The following is a 17,806-nucleotide window of genomic DNA, read 5'->3' as shown; positions in this document are numbered from 1 at the left end:
GGTCAAGAGGGCAATAGAAAAGCGCAAGGAAGCATCCAGAGAACACAGATATTCCAAGAAGAGGGGGGAACCAAAACCCGAAATAGACAGAAAATGGGATACCTTCATAAAGTGTAGAAGGGACGCATCCTATTTGATTAATGAGAAAATTAGAAGAAAGGGTGCCCAATGGATGTCAAAAGTAAATAAAAAGGATAGAAAAGCAGCCCAAAAATTCTGGAAACATCTAAATGCAATGAGTAATAAAACTAGGCTAGAACAAAGGTTTATTGTTACAGATGAGGGTATTCGACTAGAAGGGGATGAAGCAATAAAACACATAGGAACAAGGATGACGGAAAAATTTTCAGCAAAGCACGTGGTACATAGTTTATCGAAGGAGGATAGACCGGTTACAGCAATAGCTTCACTTGAGCAAGGAGAGTGGGAAAGGGCAGAGAAGAAGGTTCCTAGTGGCACATCAACAGGACCAGATGGTATCCCGATTATGTTGATAAAGAAGTTAGGACCAAAATCCAAGCAAACATTAATACAGGTAGTGAACAAAATGATAGTGGATGAGAAAGTCCCTGATGAATGGCGATTAAGTAGAATGAACATGATATATAAGGGAAAGGGGGACAAAGCAGACGTAAGTAACTATCGCCCCATAACAGTGACATCTGTGGTTTACAGGGTGGTGATGCAAATTATAAAGGATAGACTGCAGGCTTGGGTGGAAAACGAGGGGGTGTTAGGGGAACTACAGAATGGGTTCCGGAAACAAAGGAGGTTGGAGGACAATCTATTTTCATTGACACAGTGTATAGAAATTGCAGAAAAGGAACATAGGCCCTTATTGCTAGCATTTCTGGATATTAGGGGAGCCTATGACAACGTTACTCAGGAGCATTTGTGGGACATATTGGGCACATTGGAGGTGGAAAATGGAGTAATTAATCTTTTAAAAGATATATATAGAGGTAACAGAGTGCTCATAAAATGGGAAAAAAATGTATCAGGGCCTGTAGAGATACAGCGGGGTCTTAGACAAGGATGTCCTCTGTCCCCTTTGTTGTTCATGTTGTACCTGCAAGGTTTGGAAGCCAAGCTAGAGGGGAGCGGACTAGGCTTCAACCTATCTTTTTTCAAGCAAGGGGAATTGATTAAACAGACATTACCGGGACTAATATACGCGGACGATATAGTGATAATGGCTGACAACAAGGAAGACCTGCAGAAGTTGTTAGACATATGCAGTACAGAGGGAGATAGATTAGGCTTCAAGTATAGTAAGGAAAAATCTGCAGTCATGATATTTAATGAAGAGGGCGGCGAGCATAGAATACAGGAGTTCGTGCTAAAAGTAGTGAATGAGTACAAGTATCTTGGGGTGTGGATAAATAACAGTGTTGAGTATCTGACAGAGCATGAAAAATATGTAATGAATAAAGCTAGTAGGAATGCAGCTGTCATGAAAAATAGGGCACTGTGGAATTACAATAGGTATGAGGTGGTAAGAGGGATCTGGAAAGGGGTGATGGTCCCTAGCCTGACCTTCGGGAATGCGGTCCTGTGTATGAGGCCAGATGTTCAAGCAAGGCTGGAAATTAGGCAACGGGGAGTAGGGAGGTTAGCTTTGGGAGCACATGGCAATACACCAAATCAGGGGGTACAGGGGGATATGGGATGGGCGTCTTTCGAGAGCAGAGAGGCTAGCAGTAAGATAGCATTTGAGGAACGATTGAGAAGGATGGAGGAAAAGCGGTGGGCTAGGAAAGTTTTCAGATACCTGTATATAAAGAATGTTGACACGAAATGGAGAAAGCGAACTAGAAAATTGACAAGCAAATATCTGGACAGCAGTAAGGGGGCAAATCAGCATTTATCGGTTAAGAAAAAGGTTAAAGGAACAGAGAGAGCGTTGTGGAAAACAGGGATGCTGACGAAATCGGCACTGGAAACATACCGGACCTTTAAACAGGAAATTGTCAAAGAAAATATCTATGATAATTGTAGGGGAAGTTCTTTGCTGTTTGAGGCCAGGACTGGAGTTTTGCGGACTAAGACGTATAGAGTCAGGTACCAGGAGATAGACACTTTGTGCATTGCGTGCGGAGAGGAGGAGGAAACGGCTGAACACTTGATACTTTTCTGTAAAGGGCTTCACCCTACAGTGGAAGGCAGCGGGGCTGACTTACCCAAGGCATTGGGGTTTAGGGATAGTGAAGGGAAAGTGGATTTTAAGAGGTTAGAAGTAACCAAGCGAAGGTTATCTGATTGGTGGCTAAAAGCAAGACAGGAGTAAAATTTCACAAGACATGGCTAGGTGGCTTGAGCCACCGCCCGATGTAAAGGGTTCAGCCGTATCCATCCATCCATCCATCCATCCATCCTATTCACTGCCTGTTTACAGGAGGTATTCTGTGGCCTGAATTGGGAACAGTTGGGGATAAGAGGTAATTTAATACACTTGAATAATCTGTGATTCGCTGATGACATTGCCTTGCTGAGTCGCTCAGGAGATGAACTGCAAATCATGATCACTGAGCAGTATGGTGGTCATAAAAATTAACACGCAGAAAACCAAAGTAATGTTCAACAGCCCACCAAGGGAACAGCAGTTCACAATTGGCAGCGAGATGCTGGAAGTGGTAAAGGAATACAGTGGAACCCCGTTCATACGTTTTTCACCGGACCGCGACAAAAAAACGTAACAGCCGGGAAAACGCAACAGTGAGGAAAGGTCCGAAAATTAATGAAAACAGTGCAGCTTTGCCTTGAAACAATTTATTTTGACATCACGTGAGCATAGGTCTTAAAAAAATCAAGAATGGTCGATTGCCGTTTTTTCCGCTCGCTGGAAAACACCATGCGTTTCTCAATGGCCTGGAAAGCCCCATCGCTCTCAGCGTCGCTTTGAGGTGCGACGTACCTGCGGAGGAGGTCCAGAGCCGCGACGGCTTCTCCAAAGCTCGGGTCCGCCAACTCCCCGGAATCATGCGGCTCGTGCTCCTCGTCGTCATCACAGTCTGAGGCTTCACTCGCGACCGAGTCTGCAACGATCTCGGCAATACTCTGACACTCGGACGTCACGACAGCAGCATCCACGGCGACGTAGTCGTCATACGTGACTCCCGTGGCACCCAGCGCATTCAAAGCTTCACTCAGCTCTTGATCATGAGAGGCCGCTTCCGTCTCTTCAGCTTCCGAGGCAGTTTCCTCTCCGCCGTCCATGCGAAAGCCACACCGCGCGAAGCAGTGCTGTGCAGTTGACGCGCTCACTGCAGTCCACGCTGAAGCGACGTAGTGCATAGCGTCCAGTATTGAAACGATCGTAAGCTGCTGTCCGCGATCAATACGCGCCAGACAGCGCTTTACGATGGACTTCCTGTACGAGTGCTTTAAGTTCTTTATGATGCCGGCATCCAACGGCTGCAAGTGGCTTGTAGTGTTTGCAGGAAAAAAAACAAGCTTAACGTTCCGAAGAAATGACGGGTCTCTCGGGTGGGCAGCACAATTGTCCAGAAAAAGGACAACACTCCTACACTGGGAGCCCATCTTGTTGTCAAAGTAACGAAGAAATTCTTCGAACAAAGAACCCGTCATCCATGCACGACTGTTGCTTCTATAGTGACATGGCAGCAGGCGAATGTTCTTTAAGCACCGTGGGTTTCGGTATTTTCCGATTACCCATGGCTTCAGCTTGTCCGAGCCATCCGTGTTGCAGCAAAGGAGCACCGTCAATCGTTCTTTGCTGCATTTGCCTCCATGGCATGCTTCGCCCTTCAGGCTTAACGACTTGGATGGCTGCACCCGAAAGAAAAGACCCGTTTCATTGGCATTGTAAATGTCACGAGGCTCATACCCCTCAATTATGACAGATAGTGTGGCCTTTCAATCGTCGACTGTTTCCAACTTTACACTTGCTGCTTCCCCGGATACCGTCTTATACGCGATGCCGTGCCTCGTCCGGAAACGGTCGATCCAGCCATTTGACGCCGCAAAGTCACTGATGCCCAGTCGGTCCGCTATTTCCATCGCCTTCTCGCGCAAAATGCTGCCGTCGAAGTTAACACCGGCAGCGCGAGCTTGTTTAAACCAAGTAAGAAGCGACTCGTCGAGGTTTCCATACTTGGCACCACGAGCCTGCTTAGCTTTCGGGCCGAAGAGCGCGGCATTCCCTTGGGTGGCAGACCAAGATCCTTGGCGATGTCGACTCTTTTCCGCGCTGGCTGCCTGTCGACTGCGTTGAGAACATCCAGCTTTTCCTCGAGGGAAAGCGCCTTGCGCTTGCGCGACGCCATCAAAGGACGACAAATCGCTCGCGGTGTTAGCGAGGCCCGATAAGGCGTAGGCAGCGTAGGTGTTGACGGGAGGACACGGACAACTCGAATGGGTTGAACCGCACAAACAAGAAAGACTGGATTAGCGAGGCCTGACGAGGCGTAGGCAGCGTAGCTGTTGATGGAAGGACACGGACGACTCGGATGGGTTGAACCGCACAAACAAGAAAGACTGGATTGCTGCGGGCCCGTGGGTTTTACCATAGCCTCCTTTATACTCTCTGTGCCCGTCAGCTCAGCGCGATAACAATAGCGCGGCACCGTCGCGGATGTTGCGCGACGCCGCCGTTCTCACTGCTGGGGGCGCCACTGACGGAGGGTCAAGGCGCAGACAGCGTGGGGTGTACCGCGACGTTGCTGTTTGCCACAAGCGGAACGTTTGCTACTAAACCTGTGTTACACCTTTCTATTCCACTTGAAAGCGGACTTATCTACGCGTAACGGCCATTTAACGCATTTTGTTGCCGAGACGTGAAAATTTCAACATTGCATGCAGTGTGCGCACTGCACATAACATTACAAGATTCATCAACAGTGTTCTGCTTTTTCTGCAGATGCAGCTCGAATAAATTAAGATTAATAACTGCACATACCATTACAAGATTCATCAACAGTGTTCTGCTTTTTCTGCAGATGCAGCTCGAATAAATGAAGATTAATAATATACTCATATAAAACAGAATTCAGGAACACAGGTACCAGCGTTTATTTACAGGTAAAAAAAAAGCAGCTGAGAAAGCTAGAAATAATAAATGATTCAATTGCACTCATCTAAATCAAAACTGAGGAGCATGCATAGCAGTATTTATTGGCAGGTTTCAGGTCAAAAACAGCTGCTCTACAGCTTCATGCATTTCTGCGAAAGAGGCTTCTGGCTGAATGGCTTGTACAAGTCATGTTTGTCCGTTACTGCACTTGCATAGTTGGTTAGTAGTGGCCTGATGAACCTGGTGGTCATGAGTTCAGCCAAAGTTTCACGGTGCCCTCTGTCATTTACAGGACACTTCAGAAGGTGTGATCTGCAGACAGCTGACACTGCTGCCTCTGTCAGGGTCTTCAGTGGCTTTTGAAGTTGTGGTTTCTCCTTCAAAGCTGCTTCCACAAACAGTTGCAGTGTTTCCAAAATGTATAATAGCTGATCTGAGGGGTAAAGTAGTCCCCCTCTGTCCTGCAGCCGAGTAAACTGCTGAAGTGGCTGATTAGTAGGCGGCTTTGTAGTGAGCGCACAACACTTCTCACAATCTATATGCTCACTTACAACGCGAGCTATATACCCCCCTATATAGACTGCTGCAGACAACTGCAAAGTGGGGAGAGCTGCAGGGACACTCTGCACATTTAAACGTTTTAATACTTGCACAGCTGCCGCTGGCAGCTCGTCAGTGCTCTCAGATGACTTTGGCATTGCAGCCGTAAGCGCTTTGCTGTGCTCTTCATCTTCACGACGTAGCACATTGCTGTATTCCGAGGCCGCTGCGATACCAGTATTCAAGATTTTTTGTAATCCTGACAGTACTGAGCGCACATCCAGTTGGTCATTGCAGCCCAGTGACCGCCTCAAAGTTCCAAATAAAGATTCAATAGGGTCACTGCTGAATTTCCTAGTGAGAACAAAGAAGAACTGCTCCTCAACTAATAAGTAGCGAATGCAGGCAGCAGTCGAGTATGTGGTCAGCAGGAGAGCTTCATATGTTTCAGCTGTCAGAAAGCCGCGTGCATAAGTGGCACTTTTTTTTAATTTATCTATATACAGTGGAAATGTCACTTCGAGCCATTTAAGCCTCTCGTCGTTTGCATCATCGAAGTGCCTGACATCAGGGCATCTTTTCTCAATATGTTGCTGCTTGTTGCTCGTGTCATGTAGCAGGAACCAACGATAGACATTTTTCATGAACACTACTGTTGGTCCAGCATAACCAAACGATGGATGGCAACTGTGTCCTGCTTGTTCTTTTAAAAACTCGAGGGCAGAGGTAACGTCTGGTGAAAGCACCTCCACAGCACGCCTCACGTTCATTTTCTCAATGTTGTTGGGAAACACATGCTTCCTAGTTAAATTTCTCACTGGCTTTACTATCCATTCCTTCTGCATTTCATATAACTTCTTCAAGTGAGATGATGATATCTCTCCCTTCTCTCCAAGGTCCCGAGCAAGAAACTGCGAGCGAATGTTCTTCAGTATGTGGCAATAGTCGAAGCTTAAAAAAAGCAGCCGTTCTGGATCACATGGATGCTCTATCCTGTAGGTCAGGAATCCACCGCTGAGTTCTTTCATCGCACTGACGTTTACTTTATGATTGTCGCTGACAAGACGCACCACCTTGAAGCCGGCCTCCTCAACCTTGTTCAGAACAAAGAGCATCAGTTTTGACAGTTGCTTGCCGTTGAGGCCTTTTGTAAAAAAATATGACACAGGTATCCTGTATGAGGTGGACAGCCCATTAATAATAAAACAAAGCAAAGAATTTGCCAGTACAGATTTGCTGTCAGGGTCATTGGCTACACCCATGTCTACATGGCCAACAAAGAAATCTTGTTGCTTATTATATTGCAACTTTGCTTTAATCCTCATGTCGTCCACAATCAGGGAACAAACTCTGGACTGTGCAGAGTTAAGGTTCTCCAGCTCAGATTTTAGTCGAGCTTCTACAAGGCCACTAAAACCTGTCTCTCCAGAGGTATTCCCAATGAAGTTTTGAAGCGTGTTCCTGCTTGGCAGCTTCAGAAGTCTTTCCTTCCTGATGTGCTCATACGCCTTGGTAGAAAGGTGCCTAAGCACAATGCAATGGCGTACTACATCTTCCGACCACGTTGGCATTTTTCGCTTGTAGTTCACAATTTGGTTTAATAGGAATATTGCAGCAATGTCCTTCTGACTTGCCTGTTCCTTAATATACGTAATATCACCAAATCCAGAGTCCTCATTAAATCTTTTGAGCTCTCTTTTGTAATGGTCTACTGTGGTGCGGAGCCTCTCTATTTGCTTCTTCAGATCTCTTTCCTTCCTCTTCCATTTTATTCTTTCCACGGCCAGAAGGCTGGCAGGTCTGAGGTCAGCTTGTGTTGTTTTGTCAGCAAGAATTGGTGCTTCATGTTGATTTGCGCTAATGGACCTTGAATGCTCTTGTGCCACATCAAAAAGGTTGTCACTTGACATTGGGGAGCACTCAGCTATATGACTAACTAATGTTTTGTCAGGAAGAATCGGGGCTTCATGTTGGCTTGCACCAATGCAGCTTTGCTCTTTTTCCACGTCAAAACAGTTTTCACTTGGCATTGAGGAGCACCCAGATATTGACACTTCAGGAATTGTATTTTCGTTATTCCTCTTTCGTTTTTTCGTGGGCTCATCTTGGCTGTGGTGGCTCTCCAAAGCTGATCTTTTCCTGATTGTTTCACTATTTCTTTCAAAGTACGGGGTTGCATGTACGGCGGGTAGTCGGCAAACACAGAGGGTACAATGCCCTTTTTCAAACGGCGCCGTTTGCCCTCTAAGAAGTCCGAGTCTGTGAAGTGTTTACTACACACCTTCGAATAGTTCGAGGTGCAGTTCGGGACCCAGTCATCTCTTCTTATCTTTTTCATCCACTGCTCGCGTAGCGAAGCTTCGGCAGGAATCTCGTGGAAGGAGACGCCAGGTTCCTTCTTTTTCCCGTCTGATCGGCACAGTGGCACACAGCAGTATGCCATCGGGATCTGTAAATTGAATATTCCTATTCTTAGTAAAATGTTCCAAGTTTCTGCGCTTCGTGCACAAACTAACTTGCTAATCACACTTGACAAACAAATGAAGCTGAAATACGTATTATAATATTCGATTTCGCGGACATGGTAACGTATGCTTACAACTGTAACTTATGTAACGTTGAACACACAGTCACTTAATTAAATAGCTGATAATGCGATGCGCTGCAAAGAAAACTTGCATAGAAACACGTGCATCATGCTGCGCACACGTGCTTGAGCATCACAGTAATGCAAATTCACGCGCAAAGTTATCGAAACTGTAATACTGACGCATATGGCTCTTCCGAATGATATCAATCTTTCTTTTTGCGTCTTAATGAAGCAGAGTATGAGTTATTACTTGATTTAGTTCACCGAAAAACACGGCCCGATCGCTGAACAATAAAGTAATTGCTGTCACTCAGATGTCTGTAACATGAACAACAAAAACAGCAACTTACAGGTTGTTCCAGCGGCGTAGTCCTGCTACATCCAAATGCAGTAAGAGTAGCACCAAAATCTAGATGCAACAAGCAATGCTGGTGCACGAAATGAAAGCAGCACGACGGAAGAACGTACGCCAAATGCGACTTTCTGCTACACTACGCACGATACGCCAGCGGCAGGGCACCCTCCGTCGCCGTCGCCATCTGTCGGCAGCTAGCCGCGTAACCTCTCGATGGTGGAGGAGGATGGGAGGAGGGGCAACGACGGCCGCGGAGCGCGCCGTTGCCAGGCACAGAGAGTATAAAGGAGGCTATGGTTTTACTCACTTCGGCTGACGAGGCAGTGGCCATCTAGTGGCAATCTCTCCAACTCGCGTGCGGCTTTTTACGGCCTCCGAGATCACCAACACACGTGCAAGGGGGTGATCTCGGAGGCCATGGTCTTGTAGCCAATTCCGTAGCCAAGCCTGGCCAAGACTCGTCAAAATGGCGGTTGGCGCGCGTTGCCCGGCCAGGTTCGGGGTGCCAGGTTGCGACGTATCATGTGGGAACGTTTTCACAGCTACAACGTAACAGCGGGGTACCCAATACATTGGATCCTATGGGAGCTATGCCGGGACCGGACGAAAACGACGTAACAGCCGGGAAAATGCAGCAGTGAGGAACGTAACAGCGGGATTCTACTGTACATCTGTTAATGGCTGGTAGTGACAACTGATACGAATCATGAGAGGGAAATAAAATAAGAATGGGGTGGAGCGCATATGGCAGGTTCTCTCAGATAATGAATAGCAGTTTACCAATATTCCTCAAGAGAAAAGTGTACAACAGCTGTGTCTTAGCAGCACTCATGTACGGAGCGGAAATGTGGAGGCTAACGAAAAGAGTTCAGCTTAAGTTAAGGACAGCGCAGCGAGCTATGGAAAGAAAAATGGTGCGTGTAACGTTAAGAGACCGGAAGCGGACAGAGTGGGTGAGGGAACAAACGCGTGTTAATGACATCCTATTCGAAATCAAGAAGAAGAAATGGGATTGGGCAGGGCATGTAATGCGAAGGCAAGTTTACCGCTGGTCCTTAAGGGTACATAATGCAAAAAAACAGCGCGAACAAACGGGGACTAGACGAAGAATACACAGGAACAAGCGCTGAACCACAAGAACTTTTGCATTATGTATCACCAACTCGCCCGCTTATCTATCCTTAAGGGTAACGGAGTGGATTCCAAGAGAAGGCAAGCGTAGCAGGGGGCAACAGAAAGTTAGGTGAACGCATGAGATTAAGAAGTTTGCGGGGGTACAGTGCGCGCAGCTGGCAAAGGACAGGGTTAATTGGAGAGACACGGGAGAGGCCTTTGCCCTGCAGTGGGCGCAGTCAGGCTGATGATGATGACGATGTAGGGCAGCTGCACTTTGCTGCATCTAGCTTCCCCTGTGGGGACATTAGGGTTGGTTCCTCTGCCCACGAGAGCTGTATCGGTGAGGCGAGTGGGAGAAGCAGCTGGAGCTGAGGTTGTCCTGCTCAATGTAATCCACGATCTGCCAGGGCCTCCGACCAGGCAGCGGACAGCACACATCGAAACGGTATCTTTGTAGACCCAGTTTCTTGTACGGGGAGCGGCGACAGATGTACCCAGCTTCGCCACATTGGTAGCACAATGGCCGGCAATCTGCAGTTCACCAGATGTCAGTCCGTTGAATAACTGCGCGCTGTGTGACATTCGACCTGGAAGGTGAAACATGAACAGCTGGGGGGGGGGGGGGGGGGGGTTGCTCGCAGTGCGGGGTTCATGATTGCATGTAACGGTTTGCGACGGTGGCATAACTTAAGGTCTGGGGTGGCTTGGAAAGAGTGGAGAGACGCCAGTGCCTGCGGCACTTCTTCACGTATGACATCAGAAAACCTGGCAATCTGTGGCTGCGCAGCGGTCGACAGGTACTTGGCTACCTCTTCCCTCACTATGGCCCGGATCAGCTCGCGCAGCGATTCTGCGGAAGGGGTCGCAGTTCCCTCAGCACTGGTGGCGGTCATTGATGCAGTTGGGCACTGGTACTGCCGGGCTCGCATCTCAAGAGACTTCTCTAATGTGGCCGTCTTACTGACGAAATCTGCTACGGTCGCCGGAGGACTTCGCATTAGGCTAGCGAACAGCTGTTCCTGGACACCCATCATCAAGAAACGCACGTTCTTATCTTCCGACATGCTTGGGTTCGCGTGACGGAAAAGCTGTTTCATCTCTTGAGCATACACTGTCACGCTCTTGTTTGGATGCTGGATGTGGTTCTGGAGAAGTAGTTCGGCCTCTTCCTTGCGAAATGTACTAGTGAATGTGCGTAGTAATTCCACCTTGAATGTGTCCTATGTGCGGAGGCCGGATTCAAGATTCTCAAAAAAAGTACTAGTGAATGTGCGTAGTAATTCCACCTTGAATGTGTCCTATGTGCGGAGGCCGGATTCAAGATTCTCAAACCATGTCCTCGCAGAGTCTTCGAGTGCGAAGTAGACATGGCGCAGCTTAGTGTCAGCATCCCACGCATTGAAAACGGCCACTCGGTCGAACTGCTCCAACCAGTCCTCGGCATCTTCGTGTGGAAAGCCATGGAAACGAGGTGGGTCCTGTGGATGGTGAAGCAGAACTGGCGTTGTTGATGCTGGCGGATTCATTGTGTCAAAGCCAACACTCCTTGTTACCTTGCGGTCAGGGAGAGGTCCGAATTCTGGAGGCAAGCCTTTCAGTCAGCGACTGGCCTGATGAACTGGGGTGTCTACTGTTGCCGTGCATCCTAGGCTTGATTCTCAGCTTGTAGGGGTCGTCCGGTACATGAAAGGCACGCCCAGCCCGTCCACCAGATGCCACATAGGCTCTTTACGTAGGTAAATAGCCTTGCAGGTGTGTTCTTGGATGAAGCCCGAAGAATTAGGCACCACAGTGGTCAGCAAGAACGGCTGAGGAGAAAACACGAGCCGCGCGCTTTTTCCACGGAAATCTTCATTGCCCTCACTAGTGCTGGTGACAGTATGTATGGGCAACCCCAAAGGTATACACTCCATTATTCGCATGCCCACAAGGAAGCAAGGGCTTCCAGTTCCGCAATGTACTTCTGTTCCTGTGGGGTAAGCCTGCGAGAAGCAGAGGCAATCGTTACTAGCTCATCATTTCTGGTCTTTCGCAACACTGCTCCTAAGCCAATGAATGAGGTGTTCGTAGTGAAAATAATGGCACCCGCAGGATCGAATAGCTGTAAACATCTTGTAGCCAAGGAACTTTTCAGTGGCTTGAAACAAGCTTGTCTCGCAGGATTCCAAGTGAATGTGGCATTCTTACCTAGGTTGCAAAGAAGCTCGACAAGCACCCCATAGTCGGGTACAAACTTGGCGTAATAGCCTACCATGCCCAAGAATGAGCGCAGGCTACCGATACCTGTTGGTGGTGGCGCAGCCTTGATGGCGTCGATGCTGCTTTGTAACGGGCATATCCCCTTGTGACTGATCCCGTGACCAAGGAAGTCTATTTCTTTTACACTGAAAATGCATTTGTCATTCAACTTCAATCCAGACTTTGCAATCAAGTGCAAAACTTGTTTCACATTCTTGAAGTGTTATTCACGTATGCTTCCATTCACAATGACATCATCTGTGTAGCACAAAGTGTTTTTGCAGTTCTTCAAAATAGTGACCATAATTTTCTGAAAAGCAGATGGTGTCGATGCAAGGCTGAAGCAGACACGTTTCAATCTACGATCCACTATCAGTTATGAAGGTAGTCTGTTATCTGTTTGCAGGGCTCAGCAGGACGTGGTGGTATGCGGCTGCTGAATCAATCTTGGAAAAATACTTTACGCCGTGAAGTTTGTGCAGTAGTTCTTCCGTGTGCGGCAGCAAAAATTTGTCAACGACCATCGCTTTTTTCGGTTCACACAGATCGACAGAAATTCTTATTTTGTCATTTTTCTTTGCAACTACTACGATTGCCGACACCTATTCAGACGCATCAACCTTTTCTGTGACATCTTCTTGCTCAAGGCACTACAGCTCTTCATTTACCAGATCTCACACCAAAACTGGCAAACGGCGTAACGTAGCAGTGGCAGGCATGATCCCTTCTCTTATCTTGACCTTATGAACTAAATTTGTTGCTAGCCCCAACTTTTCATCGAACCAGTGCGAAAATTGGCAGAACAGGTCAGGATCAAGGCCTTGTGGAGCTTGCGTAACATGGGTGCATTGCATTGACATACCATCGATGTGCAGCTGCAGTGCTTAGATAGCGTCGATGTCGAGGACGTCAGTACCGTCCTTGACCACATAGAAAAGTATCTTGGCGTGCCAACCCTGGAAGATGACTGGCGCCGTGAAACCCCCTCAGTGCTTATTCTGCGGCAAGAGAAATCGTAAAGTGATGCGGATGTTGTCTGCATAGGTAGGCATTTCTACCTTGAATACATGACGGCCGACAGAATCGAAACAGCAGAGCCCGTGCCTACGAAAAAACTTATGGGTACATCTTGTACGAGGACTTCTGTGTGTATTCCTCCTTTCTTCTGCCAGGTGAGGAGCAACACGTTGCGATCGCCGGATGTACTACAGGTATCGACTTCTCAGACATCGAGGGCCACTTGTTTGACATGCCGCTCCTACAGACACACTGAAAATGCCCTCGTTTGCCACATTTGCTGCATGTTTTACCTGCGCCTTGCATGTCTTGGAATCTGCAAGATTCCATGAGGACCCGCATCGAAAACAGGACTTTTGCTCCTGCGGCAGCGGTAATCGCGGTTCTGTAGAGCGTGGCATCTGATGTTTTTACACCTTTTGAACGCTTGCAGGCGATGACTGCAGCACAAGTGAGTATTTCATAGCTTCTTCGATATTGTTCGCAATAGCTAGTGCACGTTCAAGAGTGAGCAAGGTGCCTTTTAGAAGTAGGCATTCCCGAAGAACAGGTCTCTGTAGCTGTATGCGGATTAATCAGTGACAGTATTGAAAACGGCATAGTCTACACAGATTCACTTAGCCTGCCCATGGCACTACATTTAAGAAACGTAGTCGAACCCTTAGTAGGAAGCATCATTCACAACATAGAAAAGGTTACAACACAAGGATATGCCTTAAGATTCTGCAAGGTGCCAAGCCATGTTTGAATACATGGCTGCACAAGCTCGCAGTTGTGAAATCAAGAGAGTCAGCGTGCCCATAGAGGCTGCATGAAATTAATGCACAGTTATTTGAAGTCTGAATGGCAGAAAACTTGGGATAATGAATGAAACAACAAGCTGCACTTTGTAAAGCCCTGGGTGAATGGAAGACCTGTGAGCATCAGGAACTTTTAATAGAAGTAATTTTGTGTTGTCTTTGCATTGTACATGCACACCTTACACATAATTTCTTACTGACAAAACAGGACAAACCTGTGTGTGAAAAATATGGAGACGAAATCATAGTAAATCATTATTTTATTTGCATGCGCGAAACTCGAAAAACTAAGGAAAAAGTACTTAGCTTAATTTTACAATGAATGCATCCCTTTAACCCAATGCTACTCTTAGGTGGTTATGCAGTTGTTGACATGCTTAATGTTATTAGCTTTTTAAGAGCAGGATTTCTTCAGAAACTGTAAATTCTGACCCGGTGCTTCGCTTAATTTTACGATACTCCTCAGCCACATTCACATTCCTAAGGAGAAGGCTGAGGTGGTTTGGAGCCTCGAGATCCTTGCCAAGCCAAGGATGGTTGCTGAGGTTAATTAACCTTCTTTAAAGCTTGTACTATTAGTAATCTCTGAACTTTTTTTCCTTTGTTATAACTAGGTAGTACTAACTTTATAAGCTCTCTACACCACCATTGTTTTTCACATTTTATAAAATTCTGCAGGGAACAGTTCTGTTTACAGTTGACCCCCTTTATAACAGACAAGTATTGGAGAGGAGATTTTGTCTTTTATATGAGAGGTCTCTTATAAGCTAGGTTTCATGTTTTCTTTACTTGCTATCTCTTGCTGTATTTATGTTGTCACCCAGTGGGGAGTTTCACAAAAGAAGTCCACAGCTTGTTACACAAGCTCATTAGCAGAAAAAGCGGCTGTTCACTTCTGTTTGATTGGCTTATGGTAATGTTCCATATGCCTTCTACTGCACATGCAGCTGCACTTTTTGGCAATCCGTGTTTAAGCTATTTTGTTGCAGAACAGTAGTACTCTTAGTGCTCAGTAACTTGAAGTCATAAAAAAAAATTTTTTTTGAGATAAATGCAATTTAAAGATATGCATAGTAATAAAATTTTTTTAGCTTACTGATCGTGAATTGTAAAATTTTTTGCCTTCTGTCCAGCATTATTTTGTAGAGCGAACTCCATTACGCAAAGCGGCACTTTAATTATACTGAAAGGAGCCCCATGTAGCAGCACTGCACACACGAAACACGGCTGACAAAGAGCGTGCCTGCTTTGAGTGCTTGACCATATTGATAAGGCAACTGCGGCTGGCCCTTCTGAGGACGAGGGGTGGACTGGAGACTTCCCGCGTGCCACTTCTTAGGTTAGCATGCCCATTGTTGCCTTGGGAAATGGACTGGCTTTACATCCTGCTTACGTTCTCCAAAGCTTCCGCCATATATTCGGCGAGCTTCAAAGCCAGGAGCGGACGCCGCATGTGTCGGCTATCAGCTTAGCGCCGAAGTCATACCAACTAGAGCGGCGGCTAGAGCTGCGTATTGCAGTGCGCTAGCTGTGCGAATTGCTGACTGACGGCCCTTTTATTGGGTTTCCAGCTTCTTGATTGTGCTGATACCTGCACTCGGGCCCATACCCTGCCGGCAGTTTGGAAGCCGCCCTTCACATAGCAGTAGCAATTAATGTGCACTCATTGATGTTTTACATCTAACTTGCCCAAGCTATGTTAGTTTCAGTCGTAGTAAAAATCACGGGAGCGATCATGCCTTGCTGTCTCCCGGTCCACGGATGCTACGGCGGTTTGTGAGCGATGGCACTGCATCTGAGGCATGAGGAAGAAACCCTATAAGTTGCATATTTACGTAACATACATGGAGAAAAAAGTTTCGGCAGTTCTTTTGCGAGGCAAAGTTTTTATCATACGTCTACCTGCACCCGCCCATCCATCCGTCCATCAACAAACGCACTCGGTCAGCTGCGTTCGTGTCGCCGGTGTTTAGCTTCGTTCGCTTCAAAAGGCGCTTGCTGTATCCTGGCATGATCCAACAATTTTCCAGTAGTCGACGGTGCCGGTCAAAATGAGACAAGATAAAGCGAACATGCTGAACACTGCGACCCTGAAGATTGGGTACGCGTTTTTAACATGAGGTTAAAAAAAAACGCAGGATAGTTACGGGTGCGTAACGCAAATGTTTGAGCATTTGGTGTGGTGTGAAAGGGGTTATTTCCTCCTTATCTCGAGCTCGCCAAACCTGTCAGTAAGGGGGGGGGGGGGGGGGGGGGGGGGGCTGAAAGTCTTCTTCATAGCATTTCAGTGTAGAGGATGTTTTATAGCATTCAGGTTTAAATGGTTACCCTCGTCTTCGAAGCCCAAGTGCTGGCCAACTTTTTAAGCGTACACTGGCGCAGCCGTGCACGCAGTGCACCGACGTCCCTGTCAAGGCAGCGGTCAAGGGCTCACAGCGTCTAGGTGCTCTGCTAAGTTCGCCGAGCGTGCTACCTCTTCAGGGAGCACTCATCAAAGCTAATTATGCCATTATGTTATTGGGGCACAGCATCTTGGCATGCTGCCAAGGTCGGTGCTATGGACAGCTCGAAACTGAGGAATGTGCTACGGAGAGCTAAAAAAAAAAGCTAATTCTCAAAGATAAAAGTGGGTGATGGGTTCATTGTGCGAGTGAGTTTGATACTTGAGCAATTAGGTTTAGTTTAGTGTGGTTTATGGAGGCTTAACATCCCAAAGAGACTCAGGCTATGAGGGATGATTTAGTAAAGGGCTCTGGCAAGTTTGACCATCTGGGGTTCTTTACCGTGCACTGACATCGCACAGTACATGGGCCAAATAGTCAAGTTAAAATATCTTATATGCGAGGTTCTTAATCAGAATTTGAACATTACTTGTCCTTTATTACCGAATGTCTACTATACCGATGTCTATTATAAGTGAAATCCTCAAATGTGCGGCCCAGCAGACAACAGACGAAGAGTGTACGAGACACACACAGTCTTCGTCTGCCAGCACTGCATATTTGAGAATGCCTAACCAGCTTCCCCAGCAATACACCCTGCTCAAAAGAGGTCCACTTAATGGGGAGATAGGGTGGCCAACCAAGTGAGTGACAAGTGTCTTTTATTTGTGATTGTCTCTTACATTCACGTTTTTTATAACGGGGTTCAACTGTATTTTGAGCTTGTGCCACTAAACTCAGCACAACACGGTGGCAGCGGGAGTGAATGCCCTCACCGCTTTCACGAAGTATGCAACGACTATTGTCTACCTGTGGACCAACAAGAGGTCACTGTGCATTAGCAGTGCACATTCATTTTTGCACAGTTTGAGCACGATGCAGGTGGCCCTGCAGGAGAGGAGTGAGTGGCCACCTTTCCTTTCACAGGCCAGGTGCCTGCTGCTTTCATTGGCAGCTTGACACTTGTCTCGTTACCTACTGTCGCAGTCCCAAAGCATTGTGCCAACTGGCGGTGCGGGCAGGGCACTTTTCTTGCTTCTTTTTCTTGCCCTTTCTAATATATGTCTGCAGTGCTTTATCCGAGGGAGGGAAAAATTGATGGCTATGACCTGTGGCCATGTTTCCTCTGTGTGGCTCTGGTTAGCATCTTAGAGGGTGCGCGGTTGCAGGCTGAACCACCTGGACGTGCAGTTGTACGAGTACGCTCGCAAGCTGATGGACGAGCGGCTGCGGCGCCTCGAGGAACGGGGAACCAGCTAGCAGTCACCTGAGAGAGGTATGTTGCTGTACTGCGAAATTATGTACGGAGGATCCCACGGTGGCTTCCATAGCTAAGACTGTCAGCATCCGGTCATGTGGGCCTATTGCAATTGCCGTTGTAGCCGACTGCCACAATGTTTGTCGCTATGAAGCATTAGCAAAAGACAGACAGCAGCAGCAGCACGCCAACAGCTTTTGCCAGATTTCAGTGCAGTGCACAGCAGGGTGTAGACATTCGGCAATTTTATATCTTTTTTCTTCTTTTTCTTCTTTTTTCAGTTTGTCTGCAGTTAAAACCTAGCTATTGACCCTTCATGATCCATGCAAAAATAAGAGTAAAAGTACTGTTTTCCTCATGATTTCGTTGATTTTAAAAGCCTCTGCATCTTTGCCAGGATGAGCAGAAATAGTGGCGAA

The 17,806-nt window shown here is 47.1% G+C and overlaps 1 protein-coding gene across 1 annotated transcript in view; it reads left to right on the top strand.

Annotated features, from left to right (window-relative positions):
* Positions 1-17,806, top strand: part of LOC144124543 (heparan-sulfate 6-O-sulfotransferase 1-like) — a 63,266-nt gene that overhangs the window by 37,391 nt on the left and 8,069 nt on the right. Inside the window, exon 4 of the mRNA XM_077657285.1 lies at positions 17,299-17,405. Within this exon, the coding sequence (XP_077513411.1) occupies positions 17,299-17,389 (91 nt within the window). The 3' untranslated portion in view covers positions 17,390-17,405. The remainder of the gene's footprint in view (positions 1-17,298; positions 17,406-17,806) is intronic.

This window comes from Amblyomma americanum, chromosome 3 (genome assembly GCF_052857255.1).
Source record: "Amblyomma americanum isolate KBUSLIRL-KWMA chromosome 3, ASM5285725v1, whole genome shotgun sequence".
Lineage (NCBI taxonomy): Eukaryota > Metazoa > Arthropoda > Arachnida > Ixodida > Ixodidae > Amblyomma > Amblyomma americanum.
This window is presented reverse-complemented; position numbering and strand designations above follow the sequence as displayed.